Source organism: Haemaphysalis longicornis, unplaced genomic scaffold, assembly GCF_048455015.1.
Source record: "Haemaphysalis longicornis isolate Haplotype H1 unplaced genomic scaffold, Haemaphysalis longicornis Haplotype H1 scaffold_2, whole genome shotgun sequence".
Lineage (NCBI taxonomy): Eukaryota > Metazoa > Arthropoda > Arachnida > Ixodida > Ixodidae > Haemaphysalis > Haemaphysalis longicornis.
In genome coordinates this window covers 2,635,893-2,655,000 of record NW_027526295.1, presented here as the reverse complement: position 1 = coordinate 2,655,000, position 19,108 = coordinate 2,635,893, and the positions used below count along the sequence as shown (strand labels likewise).

Genomic DNA, 19,108 nt, shown 5'->3' with positions numbered 1-19,108 from the left:
TTTGTCCAACCTCGTCGCGTTTGATTTCAGTTTATTTTATTTCATTTATTGACCCTTAAAGGTGAAGGGGGGGGGGCGCTTGGACAACATGTCGATTGCGTATAGAATAGATGAAACAAGAAAAAAAGCAATAAAACAGAAAAAAAACTGTACAGGTAAAACTGCCCCTCACAGAATTTTATCTCAGGTAGTTACTGTCGGCAGTCACAAAAAGACTGACTTGGCAAGCAAGACTCCGATAAATTTACTAATCGGCAATACTGGCCCTTGCTATGGTCGAAATACCGAAGTGTGGAAGGTCGAACCGGAATATACATTGATACATGCCAAATAAAACACACAATTTTCTTGTTACTTGTTAAATGACAGTGACATGGAAACGTCGCCTGAATAAAGCTGACAAACTCGTTCGACTTCTGCGTATTTCAGTTCTTCGCCGTGTCAAAGCATGCGCTAACGGGGTTCCTTATCTTCGTTCCTGCGGTATCCTGTTTTCTACGAGACACCTGTTCGTGAAAGCCAGGAACGTCACCCTCCCCAGCGCCCCTTCGGAGGCCACACCAACGCATATCCTGGTGGCTCCGGTGCAACCACGCCCCGCATCGGCATCGATGTCAGCGCACCTGCCCTTTATAAGGGCTGAACATCGTCCACAACGGTTCAGTGGGCATTGGAATGTCACTAGAATGAAGCTGAAAAACTTATTCGACTTCTGCGTATTTCCGTTTAGTTACGCACATTCAAAACTCCCAGATCACTTGTTTCTTGTTGTGTTCCCATGCTCACACCTCCTGATGAAAAATGTGCATGAGTGTACGAGCGTGATCAAAGTATTGTTGTCTGGAGACGTTGAACTAAATCCAGGCCCTCCTAAAACACGCAACAACTCGCAGACCCAACCAGCAGACAGGGAGGAGGCAACCGACAATAACGATAGCAAGTCTGTAATGACAATGATTTAGGACCTTAAAGAACGCTCTACGAAAATTGAAGAAGGCCAACTCCGCATCCTGAATCCGTTTCAAAGCCTCAGCATTACCCAGGAAAACCTAAATGAAAAAAGTTACTAGCATACCTGAACGCTTTGTCTGTGTTGAAACTGAGGTCGAATCTCTCGAGTCACTTCGTGATGACGTGGCCTTAGAGAATGACAAAACTAGAAGTATAATAAACGAAAACGAAGCCATCCGATCCCGTTTGAGTGATCTTGAGGATAGAACTCGCAGGAATAATGGTCCTTTTTTAAAACGTTGCTGATTCGCCAGATAAGAAAGGGAACAATCAGAAGAAAAGGTTTCGAGCGTAATTTGCGGGAAAATGGCGTTAACCATTGCGGGCGCGGATATTTCATGTGCTGATAGGATAGTCGCAGCACACACTGAAAAAATAACGCCTATAATGGTGAAGTTTTTCAATTTCAAAGCTAAAGAAGAGGTGCTGCATGCCAAATCGCCGCTTAACATATTACACATAACCGTCGGTGAAGATTTTTCACAATCTACCCGGCATGAACGTAAAAAACTGGTCGCATTCGCAAAACAAACCTCGCCGGACAAACAGTTCAGCCTTCGTTACAATAAACACATCCTCAAAAAGAAATGTTAAGTGTAATGTCCGGTGACTGATGGTGTTTATGAAAAAACAAAGTGAAAACCCGTTATTAACTCTTTGCCGCATCAATTCCAACAAAAAACCGTTACTGGTAGAGATAACGCTAGCCTTCATCGTCGCCATAGGTATCCGGCAGTGGTAACCGGTGCGCGCAGGAATCCAGTAATATATCACTTCTTTTTACTAATATACGCAGTGTCGTCCCCAATAGCGATTCTATATCTAGCACAGCCGATCCTACGGCAGCTGATATAATAGTTCTAACTGAAACGTGGCTCAACGACCATGTGCATAATCATGAAATCGTTTCTTCGCAAAACAACTACCACCTATTCCGCCTTGACCGGTTCTGAAGGCGTGGTGGTGGCGTTTTGATTGCTGCAGCAGATGGGTTACCTTGTTTTCAGGTAAATATTGCAAGTACTCTAGAGTTGATTTGAGGGGAAATAACAGTTAACTTCACAAAGCTTATCTTCTGTGTGTGCTACCGGGCACCTTCCAAGTCAGCGGGATTTCGCAGTGACCTCCACGACACATTAAGCGCCATTGATACCAAACTCCCTGATAATCTCATCTTTCTTTCCGGGGACTTTAACTTTTCTGATATTACTTGGTGCTGCCCCTCCGTCACTAGCAACAAATCTTGCGAATCGACCAACTTCTCAGATCTTTGCTCGAAATTTTCATTAACGCCAGTTATTACAAAGCCAACAAGAGGAATATCTTGTATGTCCAATATTTGAGACCTGCTGCTAACTACCGCACCACATTTTGTTTCAGACATAAATTACCTACCGGCTATCAGCGATCACCGCCTACTTAATATTTCATTGAACTTACCATGCCATAAGTCCTTCCAATAAGACTAAGGTTATCTATAATTATGCTAAAGCAAGTTTCCGCGCTATTAACGGGGGCTTAGACCTTTTCCTGGATACTTTCCCTGTTGACTTTGATAAACGGTCGGTTAATGGTAATTGGTGCATGTACCGAAACGTCCTTCACAGTCTAATTGAACCGCGTCGTCCACGCAGAGTTGTTACGACTAACCGCCAGTTTCCTTGGTATACTCGCGCTTTAAAACGGCTTGCCCAAAACAAAAGACGAAATTTAAAAAAAAGCCAAGTTTTCCGGAAGATTTGAACACTGCCTAGCCCTACGGACGGCCAGTGAGGCGTACAAAAACGCCTTAAAAGATGCGAAGAAAAGCTTCATGAATGTGACGTTACCATCGCTTTTATCAAACGATCCCAAAAGATTTTGGAACACTGTGAACGAGGCGGACCGCTCAAGTATATTTCTTTTTGATACTCAATCTAAACCAATCGCTGAAAACTATTGCGCTGAAGCACTGAACGATACATTTATGAAGGCCTTTTCCAGTGCTTCTAACCGATCAATCCCCAAGTACGGCAGTGGTGTAAAATTTCCAATGGATCCTATTAGTAGTTTTGACTTTGACGGCAAGTACGTATTATTGATGATCTAAAGTTATCCTCTTCCAGTGGTCCGGACAATATTAATGCTAAAATTCTTAAAAACGCGATGGCCTATTCAGCCATTGTATTAACTAGAATATTTAACCAATCATTGTAACACGGAAATCTTCCTGATGACTGGAAGATCGGTAAGGTGGTTCCACTCCATAAATCCGGTGACCGTCATTCATTAGGCGATTGCTGCCCAATTTCATTAACCAGCATCTGCTGTAAGATCATGGAACGTCATATTTTCATACCTAGCAAACTTTCTTGAATCATTCTCTTTTTTCACTCCTGTTCAACATAGGTTTCGAAAAGGCTTTTCTTGAGAAACTCAACTCGTAACATTTACAAAGGACATTCATTGTGTGTTTAATCGGGCTTCTAAAGTTAATTGTATATTTTAGATTCTTTCAAGGCATTCGACAAAGCGTCTCACCAATTGCATTTGTACAAATTACGTTGTCCAATGTTTACCCTAATGTATTACAGTGGAGTTGAGGGTTTTTTGGCTAATCGTGTCCAATATGACCATGCTAACGGCCATAACTATTCAACAGTTCGTGTTACGTCTGGTGTTGCCCAAGGCTCTGTGCTTGGCCCGTTACTCCTTCTTATTTTTATTAATCATCTGACTATGAACCCAGCATCTCCAATAAAACGTTTTGCGGATGATTGTGTACTGTACCGTGAAATAAAAGGCCCTAACAATGTTCTGTTGCTGAAAAAAGACCTTAAAGGAGCCATGAAGACAAAATACAAGTTGGGCTTATTATAAAGACTGTTTAGTCCCGACAACAATGATACCAATATCACCGCAATCTTCGAACAAATAACGGATATATTAAACAAAACGTGTGAAGCAGTCGCGACACCCTAGCCCATTTCCAGCAACTTTTCTATGACGTCACGGAACCTTGTTTGTGCGATTGGCGGCCGCCTAACCGCCCTGTCGCGACGAGATATGACTGGACGTCTGTAATGGGGCCTCTAGTTCCATTTGACCGCATGACTTGATTGCTAACGTGCAGTTAACGCACTGAAAATTATGTTTTATTGTTGGCCCGTATGACGTCATTCCTGCTCATAACACGTCACTGTGGCGCAAAATTTGAAAGCCTTTAAAAACTTCTTGCTTTTTTTCGTTACAAAAACATATCTTGGGGCTGTTATGGAGCTGAGTGAGATACTAAATCCTAGTTCTTTCAAATTAAACGAATTTCTATTTTCTCCTCGTGGCTCCTTTAACGTGGTGTCTAACTGGTGCTCGCAGTTGCAAATGACCCTAAATTTGAGTAAATGTAAAGTAATGAGCTTTTCTCGCCGTGAATGCTTTTGCCGTTCTTCGAATAGTATTAACAATTTCATTTTACAATCGGTAACGTCGTGAAATATCTTGGCATCATTCTCACATCAGACTTGTCATGCAATATGTACGTCACTACTATCACGGCTAGTGCTAACCGCATACTTGGGTATATCAAAAGAAAATTTTCCGAAACTTCTTCATCCATTAAACTTCTTTTCTATACGTCACTAATCCGTGCGAAACTGGAATACGCGGCTTCAGTTTGGAACCCTATTTCTAAATCGCTCATCGACATCCTTGAAGCAGTGCAAAACCGGGAACCCCGTTTCATTCTTTCAAACTATGACCGGTCTTTCAGCGTAACGCTCGTGAAAAACTCCTTATCACTTCCGCCCCTTTCATTCCGCAGAAAGATTTCGCTCGTGTACCTGTTATTTAAAATATATTGTTACGAGGCGAGGACGCGGAAGAGAAGAATGTATTTGAAGTATTTACACTATTTACAGGAAGAAAGGCTGGGCTGCCGCTAACATCAGAACGACCCACAAGAGACCTCGTCGTCTTCCTCTACCAACAACCGTCGCTGGACGCATTGTTCTTGCTTGTGGACCAATCCCTCAGAACTACATCGTTCGTCGTCCGCTAGTTTGCTCCGTGGCATTACCCCCCGGCGGAACAAGCGCCGTCGCGGCGCTACGGCGAATCCATGAGGGGCGGTTGGTACGGCTTCAGCCGGACTACGTGGACAATGTCCGTAGAAGGTGCACGAGTCGACGAGGGAGGAGAAACTGGGGAGATCTCATACGTGACATCGGTTACTTGACGTAGCACACGATACGGGCCACAGTACCGGGGCAGCAGTTTTTCAGAAAGCCCGACTTTGCGGGTAGGTGTCCAGAGAAGGACAAGGGATCCCGGTGGGAAATGGGCCACGCGGTGTTTGCGGTCATAAATCGTCTTTTGGACAGCTTGCGAGGAATAAAGTCGGTGGCGGGCTATCTGCCGCGCATGATCAGCGCGGGCAATGGCTTCACTGGCGTACTCCGACCGCCGTAGCGGTAGGTCGCCCGACGTGGGGAGGAGTGTGTCCAATGGTAGAGTAGGATCACGGCCATATAGAAGGTAGAATGGTGAATATCCTGCGGTATCATGCCGCGATGAATTATAAGCGAAAGTCACATAAGGCAGCATGACGTCCCAGTCGCGATGGTCCGCAGAAATGTAGCAAGAGAGCATATCTGTCAGGGTTCGATTGAGGCGTTCCGTGAGGCCGTTAGTTTGGGGATGTAATGCTGTAGATAGCTTGTGCTTAGCAGAGCATGAGCGAAGAATATCGTGAATTACTTGGGAGAGGAAGTAACGTACGCGGTCAGTGAGCAACTGTCGAGGTGCGCCATGCTGGAGAATTATATCGCGAAGCAGAAAATCGGCTACATCTGTAGCACAGATGGTCGGCAATGCACGCGTGATGGCGTAGCGCGTGGCGTAATCGGTCGCGACAGCAATCCACTTGTTTCCCGATGAAGACAAGGGAAAGGGGCCAAGCAGGTCTAGACCGACACGGAAGAAAGGTTCTGCCGGGATGTCAAGAGGCTGGAGCTGGCCCGCTGGAAGCGACGTTGGTGCTTTTCTGCGTTGGCACTGGTCGCAAGCCCTGACGTAGCGGCGTACGGAACGGTATAGGACAGGCCAGAAGAAACGACGGCGGACTCGATCATAAGTGCGAGAGATGCCGAGGTGCCCAGCAGTCGGCATGTCATGAAGCTGCTGCAGCACAGTGGAGTGTAGGTGCTGGGGAACAACGAGCAACAGCTCAGGACCATCGGGACGAACATTGCGACGGTATAGGATGTTGTCACGGAGCACAAACATTGCCGTTGAAGTGTCGGGTGCAGCCGAGTTAAGGCTGTGTATAATAGAGCGTAGTGCCGGGTCATGCCGCTGCTCTTCCTTAATGCGAAGAAGGCCAGAAAAGCTGCACCGTCATCGTCATTGTCGTCGGGTGGGTCGACAGGGTGGCGGGACAGGCAATCAGCGTCTTGATGCAAACGTCCAGATTTGTATTTTACATCAAATGTATACTCCTGGAGACGCAATGCCCACCGACCTAGCCGCCCTACGGGGTCCTTTAGCGAAGAGAGCCAGCACAGCGCGTGATGGTCTGTCACGACTGTAAACTGGCGGCCGTGCAGGTAAGGACGGAACTTGGTCACTGCCCACACAAGGGCGAGACATTCCCTTTCAGTGATTGAGTAGTTGCGCTCTGGGGTGGAAAGAAGGCGGCTGGCATAGGCGATAACACGCTCCAGTCCACCTTGTCGTTGCGCCAAGACGGCCCCGATACCGTAACCACTGGCATCCGTGCGGACTTCTGTGGGCGCATGAGGATCAAAATGAGCCAGAAGTGGTGCATTGGTGAGCACGGAAACTAGGGTGGTAAAAGCGGCCATTTGATCGGAGCCCCAGGAAAACGGAACGTTTTTCTTCAGCAGGCCGGTAAGGGGTCGGGCAATGTGCGCAAAGTCCTTGATAAACCGGCGGAAGTAGGAACAGAGTCCCAGAAAGCTTCTGACGTCTTTTGTTGAGCGCGGTGCCGGGAAGTTCTGGACTGCGCGAACTTTATCCGGGTCGGGTTGAACTCCCCTGGCGTCAACGAGGTGCCCCAGGATGGCTATTTGTCTACGGCCGAAATGACATTTTGAGGAGTTTAGCTGGAGACCCGCCCGTCGGAACAGTGCCAGGATCTCAGAAAGGTGCTCGAGATGGGTGGTAAACGAAGGCGAAAAAACGATAACATCGTCCAAGTAACAGAGGCATGTGGACCACTTAAAGCCCTGGAGCAGTGAGTCCATCATGCGTTCAAATGTTGCTGGCGCGTTGCAGAGGCCAAAGGGCATCACCTTGAACTCATAAAGACCATCAGGTGTTATGAAGGCGGTCTTCTCACGGTCCATTTCATCCACGGCAATTTGCCAATATCCCGACCGAAGGTCGATGGATGAAAAATATTTGGCTCCGTGGAGGCAGTCAAGGGCGTCATCTATCCGCGGAAGGGGATAAACGTCTTTCTTCGTGACGGCATTAAGGTGTCGATAGTCCACGCAAAACCGCCATGTGCCGTCTTTTTTCTTGACTAGCACCACTGGTGAAGCCCATGGACTGCAGGAAGGCTCAATGATATCCTTCGCCAGCATCTTATCCACTTCTTGTTGGATTACTCGCCTCTCAGCGCGGGAAACTCTGTACGGGCGTTTGTGAATTGGGCTTGCGCTTCCTGTAATAATTCGATGCTTCACCGACGAAGTTTTACCTAAAGGGCGGTCTTTGAGATCGAAAATGTCCAAAATAGGATGCTAGAAGTTGGCGGAGCTCAACGGACTGTGCAGGGAGGAGATCGGGAGCCAACATCGTTGAGTATGGTTCGGTTGGGGAAGGGGCACAAGAAAAGTCATCGGCGGGATGTTTTTGGGGATCGGCCGTTAAAACAGAAAGGTCGTACTCTCCTAAAGGGGACAGATGACCAAGAGTGATTCCTTTGGGCAGCGATTGCACGGAAAAGCTGAAAGTGAGAAACGGAAGAGATGCTCTGCTTTGCTTGATTCTGATAACGGTGTGTGGTAGCTTCACTCTGCGCTCCAGTGCAACGGGTGTGGTTGGCGATACGACGTAATCCCCGTCCGGTACAGGGGAAGAGATGAACAGCGGGACATATGTGAATGCTTGAGGCGGTAAACGAACATCTTCGAGACAGCACAGACGCGGCAAGGGTTCTTCGATAGTGACTGGTGGCAGTGGAAGGTCGAGGTGGACGAGGCCGAGAGAACAATCTATGAGCGCTGAATGATCCGACAAAAAATCTTGGCCTAGAATAAGGTCATGGGTGCAGTGGTCTAAAACGGCGAACAGGACTGTTGTGTCATGGCCAGCGATGGTGACGCGCGCGGTGCACATACCGGCGACCGCTGGGGTACCTCCGTCAGCGACCCGGAGACACGAAGTGGCTGGGGTCAAAACTTTTCGCAGACGACACCGAAGCTTCGCACTCATGACCGATACTTGCGCCCCGGTGTCAATGAGCGCACTCACATCGACACCATCAACTTTCACGTCCAACAAGTTCTTTTCGGCTCGCAGTGTTATCAGAGGATTTTCAGGTCGGTCGGAAAATGCAGCGTCACCTCCGGGGGCTGCATCCTCTAGTTTTCCTGGGAGGGTCTGGAGTAGCTGGTCGGCGGGTTCGGCGAGGAAAAGCGACGAGGAGAACGGGACTGGCGACGCTGCGGCGATGGGGAACGACCAGACCAGCGGTTGTCGTCGGAATCAGCGGTGTTCGGCTGCGGCTGACGGCGGGAGTAGAAGCGTCGAGGAGGGTCGTCAGGGTACTGGTAGAAGTTGTTCTGGCGGGGCGGAAATGGACGGCTCCGGCAGTATCGAGCCACGTGGCCTACCCGTCTGCAGTTGAAGCAGATCGGCCGGTCGTCAGGAGTCCGCCATTCATCAGCAAGGCGGCTCTGGAAACGTGGCGGCATATTGTCGCACCGAGAAGGGCTGATGGGTGAACGATAACGAGCGCATGGGTGACTCACGGAGCAAATTGGTTGCACTCCTAGGTTCAGCAGCTCTTCGCGCACAACTGCCTGTATGAGAGGTACAGGGACAGCGGAGGAGGTCTGGGCGTCGTGGGGAAAGCAAGTTGGGGCAATGGCCTCAATCTCGCGACGTACAATTCTTGTGATATTATCTGGAGTTGGTGGCATCCCTGTGGAAGTGCGCTGTCCTGCTGGCGGCTGGAGGTTATCTTCGCAGGAAGAGGTCGCAGCCGTGTTAGGGAGCCGGGTGAATTTTTGAGCGATTCGGCGGCTTTTCGCCAGCTCAAAGCGACGACATTCGGCGATAAGGGTGTCAACTTTGTCGCAGTTCTTGAAAACTAGAAGGTTAAAAGCATGGTCGGCTATGCTTTTTAACACGTGGCCCACTTTTTCTTCCTCCGACATCTGACGGTCAACTTTGTAGCAAAGGGATAGCACGCTCTGAATGTAAGTGACGTACGATTCAGTGGGGCTTTGCACGCGGGAGGCAAGGTCATTTTTGGCTTCCAGCTGCCGACTCTCGGACCGTCCGAACAGAGCCTTCAGCTCTTCTTTACAAGCGTCCCAACTGGTGAGGCGGGCTTCGTTTGTGTCAAACCAATCTTTGGCCGCACCTTTAAGGTAGAGGTCCAGGTTGGCGAGCATGAATGTGGGGTCCCAGCGGTTGTGGCTACTGACACGCTCGTACATAAGGATCCAGTCTTCTACGTCGACGTCATCCGTGCCGCTGAATTTACCGGGTTCGCGCGGGTGGGTAAGGATGATGGTCTGGCCTGTAGCGGCCTGGCTAGGCGGAGTCATGGCGAGGGTTGTCCCTGAGTGCTCTTTGCGAAAGGAAGTGTGCCGGACGTGGCGTCCGCTACGCAGCTCCGTCTTCGCAGAAGGCCAGCACCTCCACCACAAGATGTTACGAGGCGAGGACGCGGAAGAGAAGAATGTATTTGAAGTATTAACACTATTTACAGGAAGAAAGGCTGGGCTGCCGCTAACATCAGAACGACCCACAAGAGACCTCGTCGTCTTCCTCTACCAACAACCGTCGCTGGACGCATTGTTCTTGCTTGTGGACCAATCCCTCAGAACTACATCGTTCGTCGTCCGCTAGTTTGCTCCGTGGCAATATGAGGTTAATACTTCACTTAAGAACGCATTATTCACGCCACCAAGTTATATCTCATCCCCCATAGATCATTTGCAATAAGTTGGCATGCCTCAATGTCGCACTGCTTCCTACTTCAATTCATTCATCCCTAAAACATCAACGGAGTGGAACCAACTGCCGTCTTCCTTGATGCTTGTAACCAAAGTGGAACAGTTTAAGAAGCAGCTGACTGACTTCTACATGCCACGCTAAGTTTCAAATTTTCTGCCTTGTGTTTTGTTCGAAATATTGTGTATTTCGTAAGGTTTGTTTATTGAAGTCAATTTTTGTTTTTATCAAAGTGCTACGTTTTTACACGTGCAAATCGATATGCCGCGAACATTTTTTTTACTCTTGTTACAAAACTGGGTTGTATATTTCTGCTAAGTTTTTTTTTTTGCAATTTATCACGAATGTTACCGTGCTTTTTGTATGTGTATGGATGTATTCGTTTTGTACCACTCCCCACAATAATGCCCAATAGGCCATAAGGGCATCTTTTTTTCGGAGAGTTTGCCGTACGGTATAACAGTTATATATACAACATCACATTTGTTTCACGCAGAAACGTCAGCAGAGACATCCTATTTAACGCCTTGCAAACCCTTTTCCAGAACTATAAGAAGGGAGCTGAAAAAGGTTTCACAAAATAGTTCGAGCACATGGCTCTAATGTGCAATCACAAACAGGGAGGCATCGATGGCGAAGTGACCTGAAAGAAAGGGAAGTTCCAAAATGGATGGACACGAGCAGTCTCCACACAGAAGTACGTAAAAATACAAACATAGAATAAACAATACGGAAAATTTAGTTAATCAAAAGAAACGAGACAAGTAAGAAGCGCAAAGGAAAGAAAGTAATGATGGTGGAACCACAAAACGTGAAATGGAATGTTAATTCTTAGCTGCCAAGTAGGATCGTTGACCGTCACTACGAAAACGTTTTCTCAGATAAAAATATTTTCAATCGTATAGGGGCGCCTATTAAAGAGACATCTGAAGACAAGACCAAAGTTGGTTCGAATAGATAGACTGGCGTCCCCTAAAAACGAATGTACCAGTCTCTTGGCGCTACATTTCCAATAATCCCGCAAATAATTTAAAAAATGGAGCGATCAGTCGCCTAGCAGAGATGTCGCAATATGCGGCTGACTGGATGCGCCTACAGTCACGTGAGGAAAGACAGAACAAGACGCGTGCGGACAAGCTCCAAAAGAAAAGCGTAAAATCTCCCTTCACACGTTACTTTTAGAAGTCATGACCAGTATAATTTATGGCGTGCTGACATTCGCAAGCTGCCGATCCGCGGCGTCGCTGACGAATGCGATCGCTATTGCAGGTTAAGCTTAGTCACAGGCCTGCTACCTCCAACTATGGGCGTCGGCAGGGGTGCGCAAAAGGGGCACTTGTACACCTGCCCCCCGCACGCCACACCAGCCCTTATTTATTTATTTATTTATTTATTTATTTATTTATTTATTTATTTATTTATTTATTTATTTATTTATTTATTTATTTATTTATTTATTTATTTATTTATTTATTTATTTATTTATTTATTTATTTATTTATTTATTTATTTCACAGTACCCCTAAAGGCCCTCAATGGAGGGTATTACATAGGGGGGGTGGGGGTGGGGCATACAGACACTAAAAATACACATGTGAAAAAATAGAGAAAAAGGGGAAAAGAGATCGTGAAGAAGGAAACAAGAAAACTTCGGTGCAAAAAAAAAAAAGACAGATAGAAAAGAACGAAAAAAGAAAATTTAAGTACTACAAAATATGGCAGGAATGCAATGTGTTTTAGGAGAAATAACACAAACGGATTGCGCTTGCGCAAAAAGGCACTGACCGATGACAAGGAAATTAGTCAACGAAACTAGATAAATACAGTGATAAACACAAAAACGTTGAAGGGCAAAAAAATAGAACAGCGGTGGGTGCACAATAACATATTTCAAGGAACAATACAAATCAAATCATCACAATTGACGAAATTGGCGAAGCAATTCTTGAAATTTAGTTATGTCAGCTTGAGTTGCTATATATGGAGGTAAATTTTTCCAGTCAGATATGGTGTGGGGCAGGAATGAATGTGCGTACAAGGACGAGTGACATAGTGGTCGTTTAACTTTGTTGGGATGATCGCTGCGTGGAAAAATGGCTGATGGAGGCTGAAAGAAATCGCTGTGAAGTGTTGGGTGGAAGTAGATTTTATGGAAAAGGGACAGGCGAGAATATGTGCGACGAACGCATAACTTATCAAGTTCAGCACGCTGTTTTAATGCTGTGACGCTTTAGAATGTAGACTAATCAGAAAAGATGAAGCGAACAGCACGATTATGTAATGACTCGAGGTTATTTGTGAGATATGTTTGATGAGGATCCCAGATTGCATAGGCATATTCTATTTTTCGACGATTAAGGGTGACGTATGCAAGTCTTTTTACATGAGACGGGGCTTGTTTCAGATTACGCCTGAGTAGTCCTAAAGAGCGGTTTGCTGAGGCAAGGATGACATTAATATGGTGCTGCCATGTTAAATCATTTCTGAAGTGAAGATCAAGATATTTGTACGCGTTCGTTACCTCTATTGCATTATGACTCATAGTATAAGAAGTTTCAAAATGGACGGTTCCACCGGAAAATGACATTTGCTTTGTTTTAGATAAATTAAGGGGCATCCATCATCTTACGCACCAAGCGTTAATAGTATCAACGTTAGATTGGAGACTGCAACGGTCGGTATCAGGAGAAATGGTACGGTAAATTACGAGGTCATCGGCAGATAGGCGAACACGGGATGATACACAAGAGGGAAGGTCGTTAATGTAGACTAGAAAAGGTAATGGTCTAATACGCTAACTTGAGGGACCCCTGGTGTTACTTGAGCGAAAGCAGATGCGTGATTGTTAACAAATGTAAACTGAAGTCTAGAAGTAAGGAAATTTTTAATCCAAGCTAGAACTACAGAATGTAGATTACATTTAGATAGCTTGAGGAGTAGTCTATGGTGAGGAACGCGATCGGAGGCTTTAGAGAAATCAAGGAAGACTGCATCAACTTGCAACCCGGGGTCTACTGAAGTATACAAATCGTTAGTAAATCCGGCCAATTGGGTCTCACACGAGTAACCTTTACGGAAACCGTGTCGGAATTTAAAAATGGCGGTATGATCTTCTAGGTACTTATTAACTTGGGAATCTATGATATGCTCAATTATTTTACAAATGGTGCTAGTCAGAGAGATGGGTCGGTAGTTTAGTGGTTACTTGTTACTACCCTTTCTCATCCGCCTCGCGCTTGCTTATTTTCCCCCGAACATTGATAAGCGCAGAAACTTTCCGGTATGTTCTTTGTGACCAAACGTAAAGAAGTGTGTGTGTGGGGGGGGGGGGGGGGGGCGAGGGAGGGGGACCATATATTTCTTCACAGGGAACGCAAGTATACACAACCAACAAAGACGTTAGCGAGCCACCCCTGGTAGCCTTTACTCATCACATCGGCGCCGGGCATTTTCTTTGAAAAACCAAAGTTTCGCCTTGAGACGGATTCGAGAATTACTTCTCTTCTACACCCAAGAACAGACGTTTACGGACCACGAAAGCAACAATTTTGAGTTTACTCTGCCGCACGGCAGACCGGAGCACTGTGTGTGGTAGTTTTTGTTAGTTCGGTACTTATACGATATCTCGCGTGCATTCGTCAGTTTGTGGGGCTGCTATAGGAAGAAAAATAACCCGAAATTGCAATTTGCCTGGTCCGCAAACTTTTGATCGAGGCTGTACATCCCTGATTAACTTTGCCTTGGTTCTCTGTTAACGATCCCCATGCCTGACGGCAGGCGCCGGGCAACTCAAGGGCCGTGTCAAGGGCGTTCGAAGGGCTGGCATTCATGCGCTTCGGTTGGAGTTTGCTGTTTCGAGTTGGAACGTACGTATATTTTTTTTTCCAAACTGCCAGTGTTTAGTCAATCTAGATTTAGTTGAAAGCTTCAAAGAAAGGCGTATTACTCGTTTGTCTTGCGCAATGAATGGACTCATGGGGTAACACCGGGAAGTCAGATGCTCTACATATTAAGCATGCCTCAATGGAAAAAATGTAGCACACATAATCGTATATATTTTCACGCGCACTTTCTTACAAAATGCGCGTTTTAAATAGACAGATGGACACTTCAGAGGTGCAGAAGTAGATAAGTCTTCTCATGGACCCAATTTCCGAGCACAGGATAAAAGCGGAAAAAATCCTTCTCAAACTTTTACTGAGACATCGAACAGACAGCAGGGCAACTAGGTACGAACGTCAGTGCGCCGGACATGGTTGCACTCGAAATTCTCTGGCCAAACATTTTGAAACTGCCGAAGAACACTCGTAGCATCTTCACTATTTCTTTAGGCCTCTGTTACCAGGGCGTGAAAAAATTCGAGACACGCCACACTACCAACATTCGCCGAAGAAACAAGCAAGATTTTGCGACGAATCTCTGCGAGCCACTAAGATATGCTTCCGCCACGGTAACTTCGACTGTGAAGCTGAACTTGAGCATTGATTGTAAATGAATACGGACATTAATGGATGCCCGATGAATCTTCTAGGATTCGCTAAAGGGATCTATGCATTACCATATCAGTCACGCTGTGCAAACAACCATCACATTCCTCACGACGACGTGTTGTCCCAAACGAGCATTCCTTTAGCTCGACTTGGCTTGTGAAAAAGCCACGCTGCTCAGTGATGTCCGCTAACAGTCTGTACGGAGTCGATATACTTTCACGGATCGCGAAAAGCATTAGGAGTAGTGGCATAGAACGTTCATTGGGATAACCACTTTGCGATGAGCGCGCCTGAGTGCCTCTGAGAATGTCTTCCTACAAAATAAACACAACATAGTCTTGCCTGGAAAAATTATATATGTTTACGTGGTTATTTCATCGGCGCTAAACAACTGTTTCAAAAACATGTGCCTTCGATCGTTCCGATTAATAATATGTTGCTGTTATGAAACGAAGGAGTTTCTTGATGTGGCCCAAGAGCGTTGATACACATTTCAGAAGTTGAAATTGCAATCCTTAACAGTAATGAGCTTTCTTCCGTCATCTACACAGTGTTTCTTGAAAGTTGAGGAATTTCGTCCCCTCTATTAGGGGCCAAGCCCCTAGGGGCTGGGGCTGTTGGCGTCACCTGACGTCGTCGTCGTCGCAATAGCCGCTCATGTAGTCATGGTACTAAACCACCGGGAAATTCCTTTACGCCTCGCGCTATAACATAATGTGTACAAGGAAAAACACCGGGACACCTGTTTACGCCTCGCGCTAGAACGCTTCGTGCTTCACAGACACGGGATTTTTTCAGCACACCTGTATTCCCCAACGGTTTCATATCCGTGCTTCGCCCATCTGCGTGCTTCGCGCCTCCTTAGTTTCTACGTTAGTGGAGATGGCCTGGGATCTTTTTTACCCCCTCTGCCTCCTACCATGGTGCAATGAGTTTGCCTCCCATCCCCCCCCCTCCCCCAGACAAAATCCTGCCGGCGCCCATTCCGACACATGCCAAGGCTGCGTAGGTAAGCCCTCTGTCAAGCCGCCGTAAATTTCAACGCCTTTTTCAAGTTTCCGGATGATAGTGCACATGCACGCCTGCATAGCAATAGCAGTGAAATCCACGCGTACTGCCTTTAAACCGGATTACCTAGGCACCGTTTTTGTACTATGCATTGGCCGCTGTTACCAGTGGAACTAACAGATGGCGCCACGTAATCAAGCCGAGTGCATAGACAGCTGGACAAGCCACTGTGTAAAGGCCTCAACCACTGTCCGCTAGACGTTTTGCAGGTCAAGTGAGAACCACATTCACAGTGTTTAACCACCACCGCACGTCCCGTGTGACACCAAGATTGGCGCACACAGAGCGACAGCTTAGGGACGTGTAGGGCGGGCAAGCTGTTTTGCCGTATGCACCGAGAGCGCTACATGTGGCTCCTGCAGCCACGATGATCCGCTTAAGAGGTTTTAGTTTTCGTGCTAGAAGACACCGCTGTCTCCCTCACTTCCAGTAGCCATTTGCGTTACGCGAAATGTCTGGGAATGGCGCGAGGGAAGAAACACATTTTTCCATTGGTGAATTCTCTGCACTTAAAGAATCTTTCGCCGCCGAATAAAAGCTGGAAGTGCTATAGGGCGGTTGAACTATCACGTGAAGCAAACTTGATAGTTTCCTTTAGTGTCCCTTTAAGCTAAATACCAGAAATACATGTGGTCGATAGTTCTCGGTAGTATTCAGGAAACTGTAGACGCACTGTAATTGTGAAAACTATGAATTCGGCTGCTACACAAAAATGAGCAGGAGTTTTTTGCCTTCGACTAGAAAAGTACGACTAATGAGGCCATTGTAAGGCCACACACTGTTACGCAATCACCATATGCTGCCGGCGCATTACAGGCAATTACCGTAGGCCCTCGCCATCTCTGCGTATTACCGAAGTACTGTGAAAGAGATTGATGGGGGAGCACAATTTAAAAATTGCCGCCCCCGTTGCGCACTTTGATGTACTCGATGAAGATGGTGGCGCTGTGCGTGCACAGCAGCAACTCCCGTCTGGCCAGCGCACGCTCGAGGCTCTCCAGGTCGCTGAGCCAGGGCTCGTACACGGCCACGCTCATCATGGCCACCAGGCGGGCGCTGTACGTGGTTGTCAGCACCAGGACCAGCAACCACCAGGGCACGAGGAAGACGCGGTAGGCAGCGCTGTCGTGCTCGTTCTCCCACGGATCTGCGCGCAAAGTCCTGCTGCTAGGCTACTGAGGACACAATTTGCGATCTGTGCTGAGCCGTTCCTTGCGATCCGAAAGATCGTCACTGTGTTACGAGCTCTATGCCTTGTTCTACCGAAAATAGGCGCTGCAGCAGATATAACATAGTATCCCCCAATATAGTTCTAATAAGGCGGAGGGAATTGGCATGGGCTGGTTGCGTAATGCGAATGAGGGACAACAGGTGGAGCATCGTTTAACAGGGTGGCTGCCCCTAGGCCGCAAACGCACTAGGTGTCGGCCGAGAACTCGTTCGTGAGATGAGCTACTAAAATTTTGGGGGGAAACATGGACTCAGATAGCACCCGATAGGCATGGCCGGAAATATTTGGGAGAGGCTTTCGTCGTGCAGTGGGCACAAACAGGCTTATGTTGATGATGACGAACCCCAACCTTTCCCTTTTCACAGAGCTTTGTGACAAAGCCTTGGCCAGCTTCGGCCCGAGGATCAGCTGTGCCCAATCGGAAGTGCTTTCGCCGCGACGCGAGATCAAGGCTCCAGGAATAAGGACGACTCTGCAAAGCCATTCCCCTCTTTATAAAAGTTTGGTATAGTTCTCAAGTACTTGCGCATGTACGCAGCATTAAATTCCTTCGAGCACATTTCCTTCCTCCTTGATATAATCTCAAAACAAGGGCCAGCAGCTACTGTCAAAAATATTCGGCAGAAAGGCTAGCCAGTAGTTTACTACTAAAAGAGTTTTTATTTTATAATTTTACAGAGGCCACTTTCAGTGAAAATTTTTCGAAGCACAAGCTACAAAAGTGTTTGCATCCGTACGTCCTGCTGCTATTTGGAAAAGCAGGCAGATCGTTGAGGAGCTCGCTCCCAGAATGTTCTTTTTTTTTGGATGTGTGTAAAGTACATTCATACAAGGATACTTATGAAGTTGGGCTTATTACTGCAGAAAGTATTGTAAAGTCGCCCCCAGTAAGAAATTTGTCTTAGAGTGAGCGCATAATCCAGTCCTCAATAACTTCAAAGATCCCCCTACTGCATTTCCATCCTTCTCTATTTGCATTCCAGGTAATCAATCGACGCCTCAATGGCGTATACTTCCTGTTAGGCGTACGATAATTCACCAACATTGTCCCTTTTATGAGGTGTACCCGAATGCCCCTCGCCTCGAGGGGTTCTAGCTCTACCCAACGGCTTGACAAGCTTTGTTCAGATTTTGTTCCGAAATTTATTTCGAAACTTCCTATCTACGGTACTCTTTTTTGCCATATCTGTCTGACCAGGATATATCATGCCTGTGCTCCCTTGAGGCCCCGTTAACGTGACTACGAACTAAGCGCATCGCAGCGAGCTCGCGAAGCTGCGATATAAGGCGTCCAAGCTTAACGGTGCCCTCACTCAAAGCGCGGTATGCCGTGCACAAGATGCCGGTTCTACTGAAAGTGAGTTCGCTGCACATCTGTCATAGCCGCGTAAACGCAGCCAGGGATATGTTATCATTATTGTTCTATATCTGAGTCTGCACCCAGCTAGGTGCAGCACCTAGTTAGTTGTTAGCTGCGCCTATTTAGCTGCACCCAGTTACCTGCACCTAGTTAGCTGCACCTAGTTAGTTGTTCAGAATAACTTTTAATTATTACAGATTTTTTTGTTGTAGCGCTTTTATTGTGAGGATCAAAGTCAGCGCCAGCCCGCATAGTGGCCACTCAGGGAAAACGAAAAAAAGCAAAGAAAAGCGGATGTGATGCTCTGTGCTTTCCTGCGTGAGACGTCGTGTATCATCGAGAACGCAGAGTGTAAGGAGGGAAAAGGGAAGTTTTCGTATGCCTGAATAAAAATACTACCCTTTACTGCATCTCTGAGCGGCCTCAAACAGGCTTGTTGGATCAGACCAGCAGCCGATTGAAATCAGCTCAGCGACCTACTCTGACGGCTCAAGGTGGACAGGAGAAACCAGAAGTCGGGCTTGTTGTCGTCGTCTCTGTGCCGCGGGCTCCAGCGTAGACTCAACAGCAGTAACGACGAGGCCACCAGTGAGCAGAGCACACAGCCCCAGACCTGAAAAACAAGTGCGGGGTAATGCAGTATGCAACGCAAACCGTTCTCCAGCATGTAGGCTCTGGTCCCATGCTCGTTGCTACAGCCATGGCGAAAGCAAGGCTGTATCACGGGTATTCTGCTCACAGCCAACGGGTATTCTGCTG

General features: G+C 47.0%; 1 protein-coding gene across 1 annotated transcript in view; it reads right to left on the bottom strand.

Moving 5' to 3' along the window:
• LOC144166943 (uncharacterized) overlaps positions 1-19,108 on the bottom strand; it is a 101,136-nt gene that overhangs the window by 5,072 nt on the left and 76,956 nt on the right. The window contains exons 14-15 of the mRNA XM_077696378.1: positions 18,830-18,962; positions 16,676-16,905 (exon numbers count right to left, since the gene is read on the bottom strand). Of these exons, the coding sequence (XP_077552504.1) occupies positions 16,676-16,905; positions 18,830-18,962 (363 nt within the window). The remainder of the gene's footprint in view (positions 1-16,675; positions 16,906-18,829; positions 18,963-19,108) is intronic.